This window comes from Oncorhynchus keta, chromosome 28 (assembly GCF_023373465.1).
Source record: "Oncorhynchus keta strain PuntledgeMale-10-30-2019 chromosome 28, Oket_V2, whole genome shotgun sequence".
Lineage (NCBI taxonomy): Eukaryota > Metazoa > Chordata > Actinopteri > Salmoniformes > Salmonidae > Oncorhynchus > Oncorhynchus keta.
In genome coordinates this window covers 33214837-33233007 of record NC_068448.1, presented here as the reverse complement: position 1 = coordinate 33233007, position 18171 = coordinate 33214837, and the positions used below count along the sequence as shown (strand labels likewise).

The 18171-nt window shown below is 41.2% G+C and overlaps 1 protein-coding gene and 2 pseudogenes across 2 annotated transcripts; 2 read left to right on the top strand and 1 right to left on the bottom strand.

The window, feature by feature from the left end:
* The first annotated feature begins 5337 nt into the window (after positions 1-5337).
* On the top strand, positions 5338-6351 carry LOC118361068 (brain natriuretic peptide-like). Of its 2 annotated transcripts, none has more exons than XM_035740808.2 (3): positions 5338-5517; positions 5674-5968; positions 6146-6351. In XM_035740808.2, the coding sequence occupies exons 1-3, from the start codon at positions 5401-5403 to the stop codon at positions 6160-6162; spliced, it is 429 nt and encodes a 142-aa protein (XP_035596701.1). In that variant the 5' UTR covers positions 5338-5400; the 3' UTR covers positions 6163-6351. The 2 variants fall into 2 exon arrangements, with proteins under 2 accessions (XP_035596701.1, XP_052338798.1); XM_052482838.1 differs by having other exon boundaries at positions 5674-5983.
* A 1642-nt stretch (positions 6352-7993) lies between these two features.
* LOC127913025 (natriuretic peptides A-like) lies at positions 7994-8779 on the top strand (annotated as a pseudogene).
* Positions 8780-11786: 3007 nt separating this feature from the next.
* Positions 11787-18171, bottom strand: part of LOC118360581 (H(+)/Cl(-) exchange transporter 6-like) — a 31349-nt pseudogene continuing 24964 nt past the window's right edge.

Here is an 18171-nt window from a genome sequence, read left to right as displayed (position 1 = left end):
TTTCTGTGTTGTTTGGTTTCTAGACTGTCAGTGACAATTGGACATGCATATTGTATTTCTGCCACGAAAAGGACCATTTGATTCCCAATCGCACTCTCCAGAAATGCCTAATACAACGCCTTTGTTATGTGTTGGACGCCTGTACAGTATTGTTCACTTGTGTGTATCAAATCGATGTATATGTTTGTTCGTGTTGTGAGAGGACATTATTTGTATTACATTATTAGATATGGAACCTTTCTTATGTATCATATCAATTATCCAATTATATATTTCTTATGAATGAAACACATTTCAGCCTTCCATAGTTGGTCACATTAGTTGTCATACAGAGAGAAAGATAATGAGATCAATTCAAGTCATACCTTCTAATGAACTACTTACTGCAATACAAGGAATAGTTTATGCGCTGCAATGAAAGCACACGAGGTCCAAATAATCGGAGGATTATTATGATAAAACGATTTATCAACAATATATCGCATTCTTGTCGTCAAGTAGTATGACACAGTTCATGGATTTGTTCTCATTATAATCCCATCTATTGCTGTTGGACCAGAAAATTGAAAAAAGTAAAGTTACTGACACTAAAAAAAATTCATGCAAGTTCAGATACAAGAATGTGACAGACGCAGTAGCCTATTATTCCACATCGGTATGACACCATTTAATAACGCAACGGAAGTCCAACTTCAAAATCTATATGGTAGGTCTGTAGAGAGAGCACCTGCCCAGGGCCCAGGACACACCACACCTTAGACACACACATTAGCTAAATTATGTCTAAATGATTCAAATGTACTAAAATGCACATGCGAAAGGGACCGGATGTTGGAGCAGCCTTAATCACAGTTATTAGCAGGGGGCAGCAGGATCAGGTGCAAAACAGTGTCCAGTTTATTATCAGTGAAAGATGGTTCCAGGTGAATGGAGAAATCCAATTCATATTTAAATCATCTACAAAAGGTATTTACAAAATAAACACTCAAAATACAGGTTTGAATACAAATCAAAAACCTAAGCCTCAAATCAGGCCTATCCTGCCAAACCAACTATAACAGATTGGATTATAGAGGCTAGGGACAGCCTCCCCACACAGCTCACATACCAGAGCTTGAACATAACTGAAACCCTCAGGTGAAACAGGTATAGCTTTACACCCATGGCCCCTTCCTATGGCCCATACCATTAACCACGGAGCTCTTTACCCAAATATGGCATTAAATCACGTAAGAGGCATTTTCATCATTTACATATTCTGTCCTAATAAGCATCTTAAACATTCCTGGCTTATCATCAAAACAGGAATAATTTCAATGAATGAATACATATTTAATAATGATAGTCCTGCAGGTCAACATGCAGCAGCAAAACGTATTACTTATGGAGCCGAGCACCCACCCGTGCTCCCATTAAGCACATACATGACAGACAAGATATGGAGTTCACAGACTTTTGAACTTCAAACACTGGATGCATTACAACAAGGAAATAAACAACTTCGTTCTCGTCAGTGTGGCAAGTGTTCATGTGCACCTGAACATCGCATCCACTTGGAGCATTGCAAAAGGATCAATTACTGCATTTCAATATGAAACTGAAATGTGCTACAATGCAACTTGACCAATAATTCCTAGACACATAATTAACCTTGCTCACAGTAAATACTCATGACACTGGCAAAAGAGGAAAAGAACAACACTATACGCTACCGGTCAAAAGTTTTAGAACACCTACTCATTCAAGGGTTTTTCTTTATTTGTACTATTTTCTACATTGCAGAATAATAGTGAAGACATCAACACTATGAAATTACACATATGGAATCATGTAGTAACCAAAATAAGTCTTAAACAAATCAAAATATATTTTATATTTGAGATTCTTCAAATAGCCACCCTTTGCCTTGATGACAGCTTTGCAGACTCTTGGCATTCTCTCAACCAGCTTCACCTGGAATGCTTTTCCAACCGTCTTGAAGGAGTTCCCACATATGCTGAGCACTTGTTGGCTGGTATTTCTTCATTCTGCGGTCAGACTCATCCAAAACCATCTCAATTTGGTTAAGGTCAGGGGATTGTGGAGGCCAGGTCATTTGATGCAGCACTCCATCAATCTCATTCTTGATCAAATAGACCCTACGCAGCCTGGAGGTGTGTTGGGTCATTGTCCTGTTGAAAAACAAATGATAGCCCCATTAAGCCCAAACCAGATGGGATGGCGTATCGCGGCAGAATGCTGTGGTAGCCATGCTGGTTAAGTGTGCCTTGAATTCTAAATAAATCACAGACAGTGTCACCAGCAAAGCACCCCCACACCATAACACCTCCTCCATGCTTCACGGTGGGAAATATACATGCAGAGATCATCCGTTCACCCACACCGCCTATCACAAAGACACGGCAGTCGGAACCAAAAATCTCAAATTTGGACTCCAGACCAAAGGACAATTCGGAAACATATGTCTCCACAGCCACCGTTTCCGCTTGCAACAAGGGATACACGTGACCCCTGGGAAGCGCAGCATCTGCCAGGAGATTTATCGCACAATCCCCCAGTCGATGAGGTGGTAATTGAGTCTTTTCTTTTTACAGAAGGCGAGAGTCAAATTGGCATAATCTGGGGGGATGCGCATGGTGGAGACCTGGTCCGGACTTTCCACCGTAGTAGCACCAATGGAAACTCCTACACAACACCCCGAGAACTCTCGCGACCACCCCGTGAGAGCCCTCTGTTGCCAGGAAATAGTGGGGTTATGCTGAGCCAACCAGGGAAGGTAACCCCCTAGTACCACGGGAAACGCAGGACAGTCAATGAGAAAAAGACTGAATATCTCCTCGTGACCCCCCTGCGTCTCCATGGTAATGGAGATGGTCGCTTCCCTGATTAGCCCGGACTCTAATGGTCGACTATCCAGAGTGTGAACCTGGAAAGGTCTAACTACAGGAATAATAGGGATCCCTAAACTAAGGGCTAACGCTCTGTCGATACAATTCCCAGCAGACACTCCCTTCCTGAGGGAGCTGGGTGCACAGTGGCCAGGTAGAGGTCCAGTTGTAACAGGAATCCCTGGCACTGTGCTTCCGTCCCATCATGCTCCCTGGGAAGGGAGAGACGCATCCCACTGGGACTGGCTCTGGACGGGACGGGTAGAGGTAACCCCGGTTGCGCTAGTCGAGGCACTGGGGAGACTTCAAAGCGAAAAAACAAAACATGAAGCTCAAAGTAGTGCTCACAGGCAACTATACCTAGACAAGATCCCATATAGCACAAAGGGGAAATGGCTGCCTAAATATGAACCCCAATCAGAGACAATGATAAACAGCTGCCTCTGATTGGAAACCATACCAGGCCAACATAGAAATATAATCACCTAGATGACCCACCCTAGTCACACCCCGACCTAACCAACATAGAGAATAAAACGCTCTCTATGGTCAGGGCGTGCCATTAGGAGAAATGAATGACTAGATATATGAGGAAACATGAAGGCACTAAACAATTTACAAGGGTAATTCAATAAAGTGTGTTTCTGACAAGAGATTCTGTGTCCGATTCATCCCAGCACACATTAACTAAGTGTACAGGGGTTAACACTTGACATGCACTAATTGAAATATGTAGTCAGGCTGTTATAAGCTATTATATAAGCCAATGGTCATCTATAAGGGATTGATTCAGTGATTTTCTTCTTTGTCTAATGTACTGTATGTATACTGAAGTATTTTTGCCGTGCCTAATCTAAGGTGAGTGGTATTTATACTTTATAAGTACTTGCTAAATGTTTTGACTGACCAGTGTAATTTCTCACAAACATATGGGCATGCCATTGGTAGACATTCCTGCAGTACCTGGTAAAATAACAAGCACACACCACAGGATGTTAAAGGAAGTGTATTTACATGTGTGAATAACTAGCTTACAAACATTTACAAATGTGGGAATAATGATTAATAAATGGTGAGCAAACGGTTTGTAAATTGTCTTATATTTTGTTTGTTATGGACCCTTAAAATAAAGTGTTACTGCACAGACAGACAGAGAGAGAGAGACACACACTGACACATGTACTGTCCATTTATTGATATTTTGGCTCTATAGTATATATGTAACAGTAATTAGGGGAGAACATGTATGACAGCCAGGCACTTATATACTTTCATAAGGTATTATGAGCCAATGGTCATCTATTTGGCATTTATTCAGTAATCTTTATTACTTTGTATCTAAGAAATGTGTATCTAAGAAATGTGTTTATTCATTCACAACTAGGATGTTGCTTGCCCAGCACAGGCAGTGTGGTCCCCTGGTCTTCTGGTGCCAGCGCTGTGGGAAAGGATGCTAGGCTTAGCAGAGACAACTCAGAGGTGAGTGCAGTGGAGGTAGGAAGAAAACAAAGAGACACAGATGCACTGCCAGTTCCTTAATATGTTGACTCTATAGTGTATGTAATAGTAATTAACACTTAGGAGTCACAGACAGACAGACAGACAGACAGACAGACAGACAGACAGACAGACAGACAGACAGACAGACAGACAGACAGACAGACAGACAGACAGACAGACAGAGGAGCGCAAAGACAGAGACAGAGACAGAGTGACAGACAGACAGAGACAGAGCGACACAGTTATAGTGGTGAGTTGTAGTGGTGCTTTTACATGTTGTATTTGTCTTAAAACATGAGCTGGTTAAAAAAGGATGACTATGTTTCACCGGTCACTGGTACAGTAAAAGTTGAGAAAAGGTGTACTATAGTTGCCTATGTTATGTGTCAGTAGCGTTACTGACTGTGTGGGCGCATGCAGTGATACGGGCAGATGTGGCTGAAATGCCAGGGCTGCATTTTTGTCCCAGTCCACCCCTGGGTATATCTCATTAAACTCACTTTTATGCATATAGTTGACCAAAAACCCATTTAGCCTTATGACATATAGTCATTGAATCATTGAGGTTTACTAAGAACAGACTTAATCATCAATATCGCCACATTTAGTAACAATAAACAAGCCGCGAGGTCTGTCCTCAATGCTAGACAGCGGCACACTGTTGGCAAAGCCCGTGTTAAGCCTATGACTTCCTGTAGGCCTACTCCAAGTCGACAATCTCTTACAATAAAATGTATGAACGTGTGTTTCTAAAGAAAGGATTGAACTGACTAGGCCTATGTCATGGGTATGCCCCATTATCTAGGAAGACAACGCTTTAAAAGGAGTTGCTTCCGACAGCTACTGTTATCACAATCAGGTGTTGGCATGCAACTCCAATTCCTCGCATAACTGTGCGTGTCAGACTAGATATAAAAGACCATGCGGTAGGTGTGTCGAAACAACGACAACTGCGAAGAAAATCAATAAGCTTCACACACCACTTCACCTTCACTGAAGAAGAAAGAGAATAATGCAGCTCTCCAACATTCCTCTTTTTGGCCTTATCCTGTTCTTAACTCTGCCGCTGTTCAGCGCATATCCTGTCTACAACGGGTTGCTGACCAATGACGACATGGATGTCTTAAAGGTGAGTCCCTTTAAGGCTATAGGCCTATAGGCTCATTCTTACACCTTTGAGAGATATGGTTGTGGATAGAACATGTAGTTCATATTTCCTATACGTTAAAGCCCAAGGATAGACACCATTGAAAACGTTTGTTGAAACTTGCTTTTGGCATTTTAGGTACTTCTCCATCGACTTGGAGAGTCCATTCCTGAGCGGAGCGAGGTCGAGCGGGTCGCCACAGAAAAGTTGGACGACATGACTCTCGAAGCCATCGCAATGGTTGCAGAGGATGAGCGTGAGCAACAACAAAACCGACTCGACAAATCCGCAATAAGAGAGTTCCTCTCCGCTCGGGACCTGAAAACTGTCCGAAACGACTCAACATCGAAGAGATACTCGGGCTGCTTCGGGCGAAGGCTAGACCGAATCGGCTCAATGAGCTCTCTTGGATGCAACACGGTTGGCAAATACAGTGGGTATAGTTAAGGTTAATATCATAGACTACTGTGCATCAGACAAAATCTCTTAATCAAATAGGGTCCAAGTAGTCGATTCCAAAACCGCGTGGTTAACTTGACTAATATCCATTGGGAGACTTATGTTGAGAGACAAAATTGTGTTGGCTAATTTCTTGTTTCTCTATTTTCAGATCCAAAGAGAAGATGAAGTCTTACACATTACCTGGAACAGCAAAGGCAATACTTACCAAGGGTTATTCTTATTTATAGTCTGTAGGCTACCTATTTATTTTCAATTTATTACATTTTTGTTTATTGCCAATATATTTATTTGAACCAATGCAAGATGTTCTCTTTATATGGTGTCATTGGTGTACAATAAATGTTTACAATTGCTCATGAAATGTTTTGTCTGATTACTTTCTATACCATCCATTAGGAAAAATGAATTATTCAAAATGACAGAATGCCAGAAGTCATAGGTTCAGGCTGAATAATCAATGAGAAAATAATAAGATGTGAAGTTTGCCTAAACACCTTGGGATCCTATTCATAGGCCTATCATAAGCCAAACTGAGTCCGGTGATTATCAATTGGGATGACCTGACCATAGCCCACTAACTCACAAAAGACCTAGCAGGGTGACCCTCACAAAACAATAAAAACACACAGAACAATACAATACAATAAAGAAGTGACAACTTGGTTCTAAATAAAATCACAAGGAATAAACCTCAAATTCGAGGTTTGCTTCAACGCCGTCCTCGGCACTGCTATTGTTATTTCAGCACCATGGAGAGAGAACGCTCGGGAAATAGTCTTCGGCTACCCCTCTGACTCATCCAGACGTATTTTTGACGTGTAACTTTATACTTTGGTTCAATAGTTCCATGATTTCACAACGTTGACAAACCCATGACTCTGGCCAGACATGGATAGGACATGAGATATGTAGTCTGATATTTAGCACTCAAGATTCTCATCCATATATCAGTGAATGCCCAACAACAGTCCCCTTAGCAGACAATTCACATGCTTTACCATAATACTGATAGGAGGGCCTGGTAACTATTGCCACAACACAAGTCGACTATTTATTATTGATGACTCGTAAATACCACCACTCAAGATGAATTAAGTCATACATTGCCTCTCATAGGTCTCTCTCTCTCTCTTGGGCCATGCAAGACAATTAGGAAACTCCTCCAAGAGAAAACACTATAAAGTGGGTCCACACACTCAAAGGAAGATATTCTGCTTCTTTTAAGGATGCTTTAACCATTCTAAACTAGGCCAATGTAAGTGTTTGTCCAGATAAAGGTGTGGATGACACACCATTTAGACAGAGCTAAAGGTTATTGAATGTTCAATGAGGTACCTACAGGCTTCCTAGGACCATACCTAACACTTACTAATTGTGTATTTTCCCTTGCCATTATGTCTTGTAATGTCTTTATATATGTTATGTTTGCCAAGTAAGCCAGTATGATGCAATCAACATTCCCTAACACATATTCTAACCTGGAGAAATGCTTCATGAATAAACCCCCACTATATATAGACTAGCAGAGCATGCTTTTAACCCACTATGGATATTTAGGGTTTGTAGCGAGAGCAATGCCAAGTATTTGTGTAGCGGATGGATTCCCGGCAACGCACGGCCATGTCTGAGCGCAGGCCAAAAAGACTGCTGTTTGTGTGACCGGGCCCTACCATGAGTATCCTCTCACACACACGAACACACACACACATCGGTCACCAGCCAGCCGCCACTTAAAATTACATTTTACCAGCAGCCTTATCAGACAGAGGTGTCAGAATGCACTTCAGACAATGCACAAAATGATGAGCCACTGACACCAGATCGTCTCCTCTGTGGGTGTGTGTGTGTGTTTATGTCTAAGTGCCTATATAAGAGCGTGCTTGGCTAACAACCTGCCTTAGCACTAACAAACCAGAACCTAAACGAAATCAGGCATGGCGAGGAAGGCACCTCATGGGGACTCCATGTGGCAGTCCATGTGTTGGGCTGACCCTACCCTGCTAGCAATTTGGCCCAATTGGAGATATGTAGCTACTAGTCCAGTCAGTTGATGATGCACACTGATTCTTTGCCCCTGATAGAATTGATAATAAAGTTGTGTTGAATTAGATTGATGGATGGTTGTTTGACAAATGGCCTGGAAACGTTTGTGATCTAAAAACAGCTAGTCAAAGACAAAATGTCTGACCTAATATGCACTCTTCAAAACCATATTTTGAGTAAGTTTTTGAGTAAAAAAAAAATATTTATTTTGGAATGAAGGTTTCTTGTATTTAAAGGTAAATACATTTTGAATTGCCTCCATGTCAATGGCTTCAGGAACTTAGTTAGTTAACCCACTGTTCCTAGGCCGTCATTGAAAGTAAGAATTTGTTCTTAACTGACTTGCCTAGTAAAATAAAGGTCAAATAAAAAATAAATAAATAAAATTCCCTGTTGTACAGAATCTACTGGAGCGATTCGAGGAGACCTTGGCTGCGGTGGACTACGAGGGCGCCAACCCAGAGCACGAACACAGTCAGGCTAGCCCAGGGTGAGACGTGGCCCCAGAGGCCCCACAGAGGCTTCTGCTCTCAGACGTCCGGGAGACAGCTGCAGAAGGGAGCTACAGCGAGCTACAGCGGGGTGCAGTCAGAGGAGCCGGCTGCAGGACCTGGTCATGGCCACCAGGAGTAAAGCTTTCACAGGGTGCTTCGGAGCCAGGATGGACCGCATCGGGAACTCGAGCGGCCTAGGCTGCCGTCCTGAAAGACATAGCTACTGCAATCTGAAGTGCAGTTAGTTGATGTATACAGTACACAGAAAAACATGTGTACTCGATTTAACTTCAACGGATGAGTTACCTTCTTATGTCAACTTAGTTGCATTATAAGATACATGTTGAGACAACTTGACATTTGAAGTCATGGCAACTCTTTTAAGTCGTGAACCACTCTTGTGATGACTTGTGATACTATTATGACATATGCTATTGTTAGAGTAAGTAGAACAGAAAATATTTGTGGACTCAAGATTTTAGTTTCAACTATCATCTACAGTACCAGTCAAAGGTTGGGACACACTTACTCATTCAAGGGCTTTTCTTTATTTTTTCTATTTTCTACATTGTAGAACAATAGTGAAGAGAGCAAAACTATGCAGTTACACATGTGGAATCATGTAGTAACCAAAAAAGTGTTAAAGATATTTTACATTTTGCCTTGATGACAGCTTTGCACACTCTTGGCAATCTCAATTGGTTTGAGGTCGGGTGATTTTGGAGGCCAGGTCATCTGATGCAGCACTCCATCACTCTCCTTCTTGGTCAAATAGACCCTACACAGCCTGGATGTGTGTTTTGGGACATTGTCCTGTTGAAAAACAAATGATAGTCCCACTAAGCCCAAAACAGATGGGATGGCATATCGCTGTAGAATGCTGTGGTAGCCATGCTGGTTAAGTGTGCCTTGAGTTCTAAATAAATCACTCACAGTGTCACCAGCAAAGCAATTCAACCATGAAGGCCTGATTCACGCAGTCTCCTCTGAACAGTTGATGTTGAGATGTGTTTGTCACTTGAACTCTAAGCATTTATTTGGGCAGCAAACTGAGGTGCAGTTAACTCTAATGAACTTATACTCTGCAGCAGAGGTAACTCTGGGTCTTCCTTTCCTGTGGTGGTCCTCATGAGAGCCAGTTTCATCATAGCGCTTGATGGTTTTTGCGACTGCACTTGAAGAAACTTTCAAGGTTCTTGAAATGTTCCATATTGACTGACCTTCATGTCTTAAAGTAATGATGGACTGTTGTTTCTCTTTGCTTATTTGAGCTGTTATTGACATAATATGGACTTGGTCTTTTGCCAAATAAGGCTATCTTCTGTATACCACCCCTACCTTGTCACGACACAACTGTTTGGTTCAAATGCATTAAGAAAATAAATTACACAAATTAACTTTTAACAAGGCACACATGTTAATTGAAATCCATTACAGGTGACTACCTCATGAAGCTGGTTGAGAGAATGCCAAGAGTGTGCAAAGCTGTCACCAAGGCAAAGGGTGGCTACTTTGAAGAATCTCACATATATTTTGATTTGTTTAACACATTTTTGAATACTACATGATTCCATATGTGTTATTTCATAGTTTTGATGTCTTCACTATTATTCTACAATGTAGAAAATATAACAAATAAAGAAAAACCCTTGAATGAGTAGGTGTGTCCAAACTTTTGACTGGTACTATATGTCTGTAGAATAACTTACAGGAAGCACACTACCTTTCAAAAGTTGGGGGTCACTTAGAAATATCCTTGTTTAAAAAAAAATCAAATCACTTTTTTCTCTCATTAAAATAACATCAAATTGATCAGAAATACAGTGTAGACATTGTCAATGTTGTAAATTACTATTGTAGTTGGAAACGGCAGATTTTTTTATGGAATATCTACATAGGCGTACAGAGGCCCATTATCAGCTACCATCACTCCTGTGTTCCAATGGCACGTTGTGTTAGCTAAACCAAGTTTATAATTTTAAAAGGCTAATTGATCATTAGAAAAGCCTTGTTGTTCTGATTAAAGAAGCAATAAAACTGGCTTTCTTTAGACTGAGTATCTGGAGCATCAGCATCTGTGGGTTCGATTACAGGCTCAAAATGGCTAGAAACAAAGCACTTTCTTCTGAAACTCGTCAGTCTATTCTTGTTCTGAGAAATGAAGGCTATTCCATGAGAGAAATTGCCAATAAACTGATGATCTCGTACAACGCTGTGTACTACTCCCTTCACAGAACAGCGTAAACTGGCTCTAACCAGATTAGAAAGAGGACTGGGAGGCCCCAGTGCACAACTGAGCAAGAGGACAAGTACATTAGAGTGTCTGGTTTGAGAAACAGATGCCTGAAGTCCTCAACTGGCAGCTTCATTAAATAGTACCCGCAAAAAAAGTCTCAACGTCAACAGTGAAGAGGTGACTCCGGGATGCTGGCCTTCTAGGCAAACCATCTCACCCTGAAATAAAAGATGTGATTCATTCATAACTAATAAAAAATGCTACAGTGTGGAGTGTCTGGTGGGGATGTATTCTGACAGGCAGCATGAATGGGACGCCAGTGTTGGTTACGCTAAAGCGAAGCCCTGTCACTCCAGTCTCACTCATGTCAAGGTGGGTTACTCTTTATGAATTAGACTCTGGTAGTCTGTTACAGTGAAGGATCACCACAGATGGCAACAACCCATTGAGAGAAGGTGCTACAATTTCAGGAGGAGCAGCTGAGCCGTGCAGGAAATAATCAAACACAAATGATGTGCCTGGAGACTTCTCCTTAACGGTGTCAGGATCACTTGTAAACTGTAAAGTGGCACCGCAACTGACTCCTGGACTTTTCAGTGACTGTGATCCCAGTGATAAGAACAGGTGCGACGGTCCATGGAATAACAACCCTGGGAGGATTTTCCCACTGTGGTGGAAGAATTGCCGGATAGGTAATTGGTAGCTTATAAGTGTGGGCTAGGTTCCCAGAGCCAGTCAAATGTGGAAAACTGGGACCAGGACCTCGTGCAATCCCTCCATATCCGACACATCAGAACACCTTACACAGCCAGCCTGACCATGCATGTCATTTTAGTACCAGGCAACAGGGAGTCTGGACAACTCAAGCATTGGAAAGGTGAAGTTGTGCACTATGACAATATATCTCTATATATAATATGCTATCATTAGAAATAACACAACACTTTTGTATTATATCTTCTAAAACATATTTTCTACAGTGATAATTATACAAAAATAATGTGGATACATTTGAATGATTTACAAAACAAAGAGACCTTTATTTTGAAGAGTAATGTCAAGGCACAAGATAGAGGTCTCTGCTTGCTCTTTTCAAGGGACCTATGGTGTTTGCCATGGGCTTGCTTTCCTACATTTGTCAAGCTTTCACAAACTTCTCAACAAGCTCAGAGCAATGCCTAAACCTCCACAGCAGACGTACTAAACACAGGTGTGTCCATAATGTTTTTTGGCAAAGAAACGGATCCCTCTGGTCCCAACGCTAACTAAGCGTAGCGCATTTACCATTCGTCATACAACCTCATCTGATGGCATGTCATATGCAGAGACACAACATTTAGTGTGGATATAAGGCATGATACACAAAACCAGAGGAGGCTGGTGGGAGGAGCGAAAGGAGAACGGGCTCATTGTACAGACTGGAATGGAAAAAAATCGGTATGGTATCCAACACATTAAACATATGGAAACCACGTTTGACTCCGTTCCATTAATTATTTTCCAGCCATTACAATGAGCCCATCCTCCTACAGCTCCTCACACCAACCTCCTCTGACAAAAGCATTGATTTAAAATAACAAGTGTGTTATGGCTAGGGTTGCAAAATTCCAGGAACTTACCCAAAATTCCCCAGTTTTGGGAAAATTACCCTTTCGTTTTGAAACCCACGCTATGGCGATGACCACAAAGAATAAGAATGTATTTTTTTCCCAGAGTAACATCGGTCCGTCTTGTTATAGACCAAATGTACTGAACACCATTTCATGCGATCCATTCATAGTACATGAAGCAAATCATAAACAATAAAATGTTCATTTCTTAAATAAAACATTTAGCAAAAAATATCACACAAATACAACAAAGAATACTTAGTGTACAAATATATGTCATCATGGTTTGTCATAATTGCTTATCTTTACATCTATCCACACTGTTTAGAAGGCATAGAAAAGCTGCACTCGCCTCATCATCATGTTTAGTCACATGTTAAAGTTAGACTCTGCAATATGACATCACCATACACCCGTGTTACTCACCATTTTTTTTTTGTAAGGGGGCCACTTTGGGTTGAGACAATCATTCAGAGGGCCACACAGATCTTTAATGTGTTGTACTTTTTCTTCCAATATTATCAATTATCAATTGAGAGCAAATTCAGAGAAATAGAGCACATGCAATTGATTTGATGTACAGCACGTCACAAATATATACATACACACATCAAATAGGCTACATCACATGTATAAGACCCATATTAAGGGTTACCTCAGTAGTTGGATGAGCAAAAATGTCCCTTCTGCTCCTTGACTGAATTCATTCTAAATGTATAGTTTATTGTTGCTATCCTTTTGAGGCAATCGAGGTGTGAATTGGTCAGTCTGTTTCTCCATTTTGTTTCACAATGTTCATTGTTGAAAATGTTGCTTCACATGAATAAATGCTGACAAAAACTGATGTCACCTTTTGCACGCACTGCTTCGGAAGTGGATACTCTGTGTCTGACACAAGGCTCCAGAAGTGGGTAACACCTGATCTTAGTTCACCTTGCAATGTGTCATTTGACTGCAGCTCCACTATCTCACTCTCTATTCCAGCACGGTCAGGACAGAGGGCTGTGATGACTGGGGTCAGAGATGACACTGGATGACACATGAAAGAGGTTCTCAATGAAGTTGGAAAACTCATTGTACTCCATGATATCCTTGAATCTTGACTCAAACTCCAACTTCAACTCTTCCAACACACACAAATGCATCATAGCTAAAAATGTTGCAGTATGTCTGGGTTGGATGTGGTGACTGCTCTGAGTTTTGGGAAATGAAAAAACTGTCTGTCAGATATGAACAGTGTGGTGATTTTATTTTGAAATGCTGTGACTACACGCAGCATTTTGCCCAGAGTTTTAGCTTTCCCTTGAAGCTGGAGATTCACCGTGTTCAGGTGGCAGGTGATGTCAGTTAAAAAAAGCCAGCTTTAATATCCACTGTGGATCATCCAGCTCTGGCTCCTCTCTCCCCTTGCTTACAACAAATTCACAGATTTGAGGGAAGAGAGAGAGAAATGGTTCTAAAACTGCCATGAGACTACCATCTCATCTCATTGCAAAATATCAAATTGCCATATTGTCAGGTATTCCTCCAGCAACTTGCAGAATTGCCGGTGATTCAGAATCCTCGCAATAATAATGTTCACCACGAGCACGACTTGCTGCATCACATTCTGTAAGTCACAGTCTCTGAGTTTAGCCACAAGTGCTTGATGAATGATTCAATGAAGTGCAACACATTTGGGAATATCCTCTAACTTTCTCATCAGGCCTATGAGTCCCTTCTCCTTCCCTCGCATGTTTGGGATGCCGTCAGTGCACACAGATGCCAGATTTGACCAGTCAATATTATTATCAGCAACAAATGTAACAAGGGCTTTCAGAATATCCTCTCCTTGTGTTTGCCCTGAGGGGGCAGTAAACATAGAAGTTCCTCTCTGAACGACTCATTTTGAGGGAAGCAGACCCAAACACATAATTGTGCAATGCCACTTATATCAGTGCTTTCGTAAAGCGCAATACTAAAACATGGCGCCACGGATATGTCAGTAATCAGTTGCTTACCGATGTCCTCGCTTCTATGCGTCTTGTTATGCTCAAGTCTGAGAGTTGCAGTCCCTTAATTTGTATTAAAATAGCTTTCTTGTTTGTGAAATCAGCATACAATATTGCGGCTGAGGCCCAAAAACATTATTTGACAATCTCCGCGTCTGTGACGGCCTTCTTGTTTCTCACGAGTATCCAAGCAATCTCATATGTTGCCTCTGTCGTTTTCTCTGCAACAGTGCTAGATATGTCCATCATTTATTGTTGTGCTTTGAGCTGTCCTTTGAGTTGAGCTATTTTGTTGTTTCTGAGGTTGCTTTGTGACAGATATGTTTTGTGCCAACAAAAAATGGTGGTACTTTAAAGGTGGGCATGGCGTGACTGGAAATGTCACTCTAAATTTGCTCACTTAAAACAATTGACTGCCTTCTGGCAAATAAGACAAAGTGAGCTAGTCCCATCATGCAGTACCAAAAAATACTTGTCCGTCCAATAAATCGATCCATGTCAACCAGTCTGAAAAATTAGCTAGTAGCAAACTGTTATGTATTGGTCACTGGAGCTGAGCAGCTGCGTTCTATTTCGGTAAACATTCTATTTTGGCCTTTCTGTCCAACAGCTGTGCTATACTGCCATCTATCTGCCACCCAGGGAACAATAGATTTATTCAATGAAGTGATTCAGGCCTGCATTAAATACATTGAATTGAAATTGTATCATTGTTATGTATTATGCATGGAAAATAAGAAAATCACAGCGAGATGCAAATTAAGGGCATGCAGTCCGCAGGCCGCGGAATAAGTACCAGTGCCATACACAGTCGGGCAACTTCCTACTTACACACATCAATTTAACAAGACAGCCATTACTGACGTATCCCAATCTACACCATCCCTTGAGTTATGTGATGATGTCATATTACAGATTCTACCTTTAAACTACCACCATTTTTTGTTGGCACAAAACTACTTCCATTCATTTGTATGAGTTACCTTCAGACGATTCCTGTGACACTAGTGGTTGGGTCGTAGAGCAAAACGGAGAACACAATAGTGTTTGTGAGAGTTTGTAGGCCAAACCATTCGGACGCTATAGACGTTTTTGTGACAATACCAATTTTCAAGATGTTTCATGGTCTGACAAACACAGCTGTAGCTCGGCCACCTTCAACCGCAGATGCGGTATGCCTGACATAGGCGGATGTGGTGGATTGTTACGCAGCCCATGCAAAAACACTGATATCTCTAGCTTAACCTGACACATTTTGATGGGGGTATTTTTGTTATGTTACATAGATTGACACACGGGTACGCCAATAGACTCTTAAGGATTAATACTGACAAACAGACATCCACCATTTTCTGTCTAGAAAATATGCTGAGCCTTCCTTGGCCCAGCATATTTAGTCAAAATAACAAAAATAAAATGAATAAACTTTTGTCGATTCCATTCCACTCTCATAACCCTGTTGGCTGAATATTTGTGAGAACAACTGTCTGTTGTTCAGCTTTACATATTTTTGTGTTAACCCAAACATATCCCTTGATTAGAAACGGTCCCTAATCTCGATCTCTTGATGAGCCTACTTTGATCGAAGCCCTGGCGGAACAGTGAAATGGCAAATATATAGAATAGAACATTTAAATATACAGTAAACCTAACATTTAAAAAAATACAGTCAGAAATCTAAACAAAAGTGCTACAGTGATAATGATGAAGAATATTGGTTGGTTGGTTGGTTGGTAAAGCATGAAAATGTGTTGGGACACGGAGGACATCTTTGGGTGATAGAAGGCTCTTCAGCAGACAAAAGTCACCAGCTTTCATTACAAGGGGTGTGTGCCTATTATCTCATACAGAGAATGGATGCCGTGCGGTTGGGTGTGTGTAATGGATAAGACATGGAAAAGCATGGTACAGATCCAGTTACAGGGGGGATTGTGTCCCAAGGACAGCAAGACACAGGCGGCTCTTGTCGGCTTTAAAGACTGGACTCTGGAGCTCAAATGGTGATGTAGTGCTGTCTGAGTTTCACCAAAAGGAACTCGTGGGTTAAATTGTGTCGTGTGATTATTCCCACAATCTGAAAGAGAAGGTACAGACAGGGACATCATGGAGCAAATTGCTTCCTCTACTCTAGATAGACTCTCAAAAATAATTAATTAGCTACAGTAGTTCATGGAGAAAACAATTTCTCTGCTTAGTGCTTTCTATGTACCGGTAAAATAAAATTCTAGAGCTCGTTTTGACGGATAAAGTAAGTCGAGTTACTCGCTTGAAGCTGCGTTTATGTCAGAGAGAATGTTGATAATTCATGCCGGTTTAAATTTGAACAATATGGACATTTAATACATACTGTGTCAAGTACTTGAAATGAGTCTATGGTGTGTCTGTCTTTATGATGGACCAACAGAGACATGTTGCGTTGTGAATGGTTGTTATTATAAATCTGGGTTGTATTCACTAGGCACCAAACAGAAGGAAACAAAGGGGGGACTATTTGAACCTGTCCAACAAGAAACACTCCTTTCGCTTTTCAATTGCAAGCCGTTTGGCTACGGTGTTCACTGATGAATACAACCCTGTCCACAGAGAGTAAACAGGAAGTAGAAACAGGAAGTTGAGGAACCCTTTGCAGTAACACTCACCTCTCCTACGGCATTGACCACAGGCAGGTGTTGGAGGCCCAAGGTCCTGAACAGGTTAAAAACTTGGGACACATGCGTGTTTGGGGACACTGTGTAGGGGCACGGGTTCATGTACGGGGTGACGTCCTGAAAGGGAAAGATGAAAAATAATTGTCCCTTTAAATCGCATTGTCCATTGTATTGACTCGATAAAGAGATGTCACACATCCATAATGATTAACTGGGTCATACCACTATAATGTGGTTCCCCATAAACTGTTGCCAAGGCAACAAATACCCTTAATGAGGTCCAAACAGAGATAAAACATATCAAACAAAACATTGTACCTAATGGAAACAGGTACAAAAGTATCTATATCCACAGTAAAAATGAGTCCTATATTGACATAACCTGAAAGCCGCTCAGCAGGGAAGAAGCCGCCGCTCCAAAACAGCCATAAAAAAGCCAGACTACGGTTTGCAACTGCACATAGGCACAAATATCGTACTTTTTGGAGAAATGTCCTCTGGTCTGATGAAACAAAAATAGAACTGTTTGGTCATAATGACCATCATTATGTTTGGAGGAAAAGAGGAGGCTTGCAAGCCGAAGAACACCATCCCAACCGTGAAGCACGGGGGTGGCAACATCATGTTGTGGGGGTTCTTTGCTGCAGGAGGGACTGGTTCACTTCACAAAATAGATGGCATCATGAGGTAGAAAAATTATGTGGTTATATTGAAGCAACATCTCAAGACATCAGTCAGGAAGTTAAAGCTTGGTTGCAAATGGGTCTTCCAAATGGACAATGACCCCAAGCATACTTACAAAGTTGTGGCAAAATGGCTTAAACAATTTAAAGGCAATGCTACCAAATACTAATTGAGAGTATGTAAACTTCTGACCCATTGGGAATGTGATGAAAGAAATAAAAGCTGAAATAAATAATTATATTATTCTGACATTCATACATTCTTAAAATAAAGTGGTGATCCTACCTGACCTAAGACAGGGAATTTTGAAAAACTCAGTTTAAATGTATTTGGGTAAGGTGTATGTAAAATTCTGACTTCAACTGTATATAGTACTGTGCGTTTGCTAGCCTCTGTGCTTGGGCTAGTGGACTGTGAATAGATCTCTGGTGGCATGTCTTGTGGGGTATGTATAAGTGTCTGAGCTGT

Bases quoted from the DNA above. Each gene is read 5' to 3' on its own strand.
- LOC118361068 (XM_035740808.2), top strand. From the start codon at position 5,401: ATGCAGCTCTCCAACATTCCTCTTTTTGGCCTTATCCTGTTCTTAACT. The intron at 5,518-5,673 runs GTGAGTCCCTTT...TTGGCATTTTAG, and splicing joins ACGACATGGATGTCTTAAAG to GTACTTCTCCATCGACTTGG.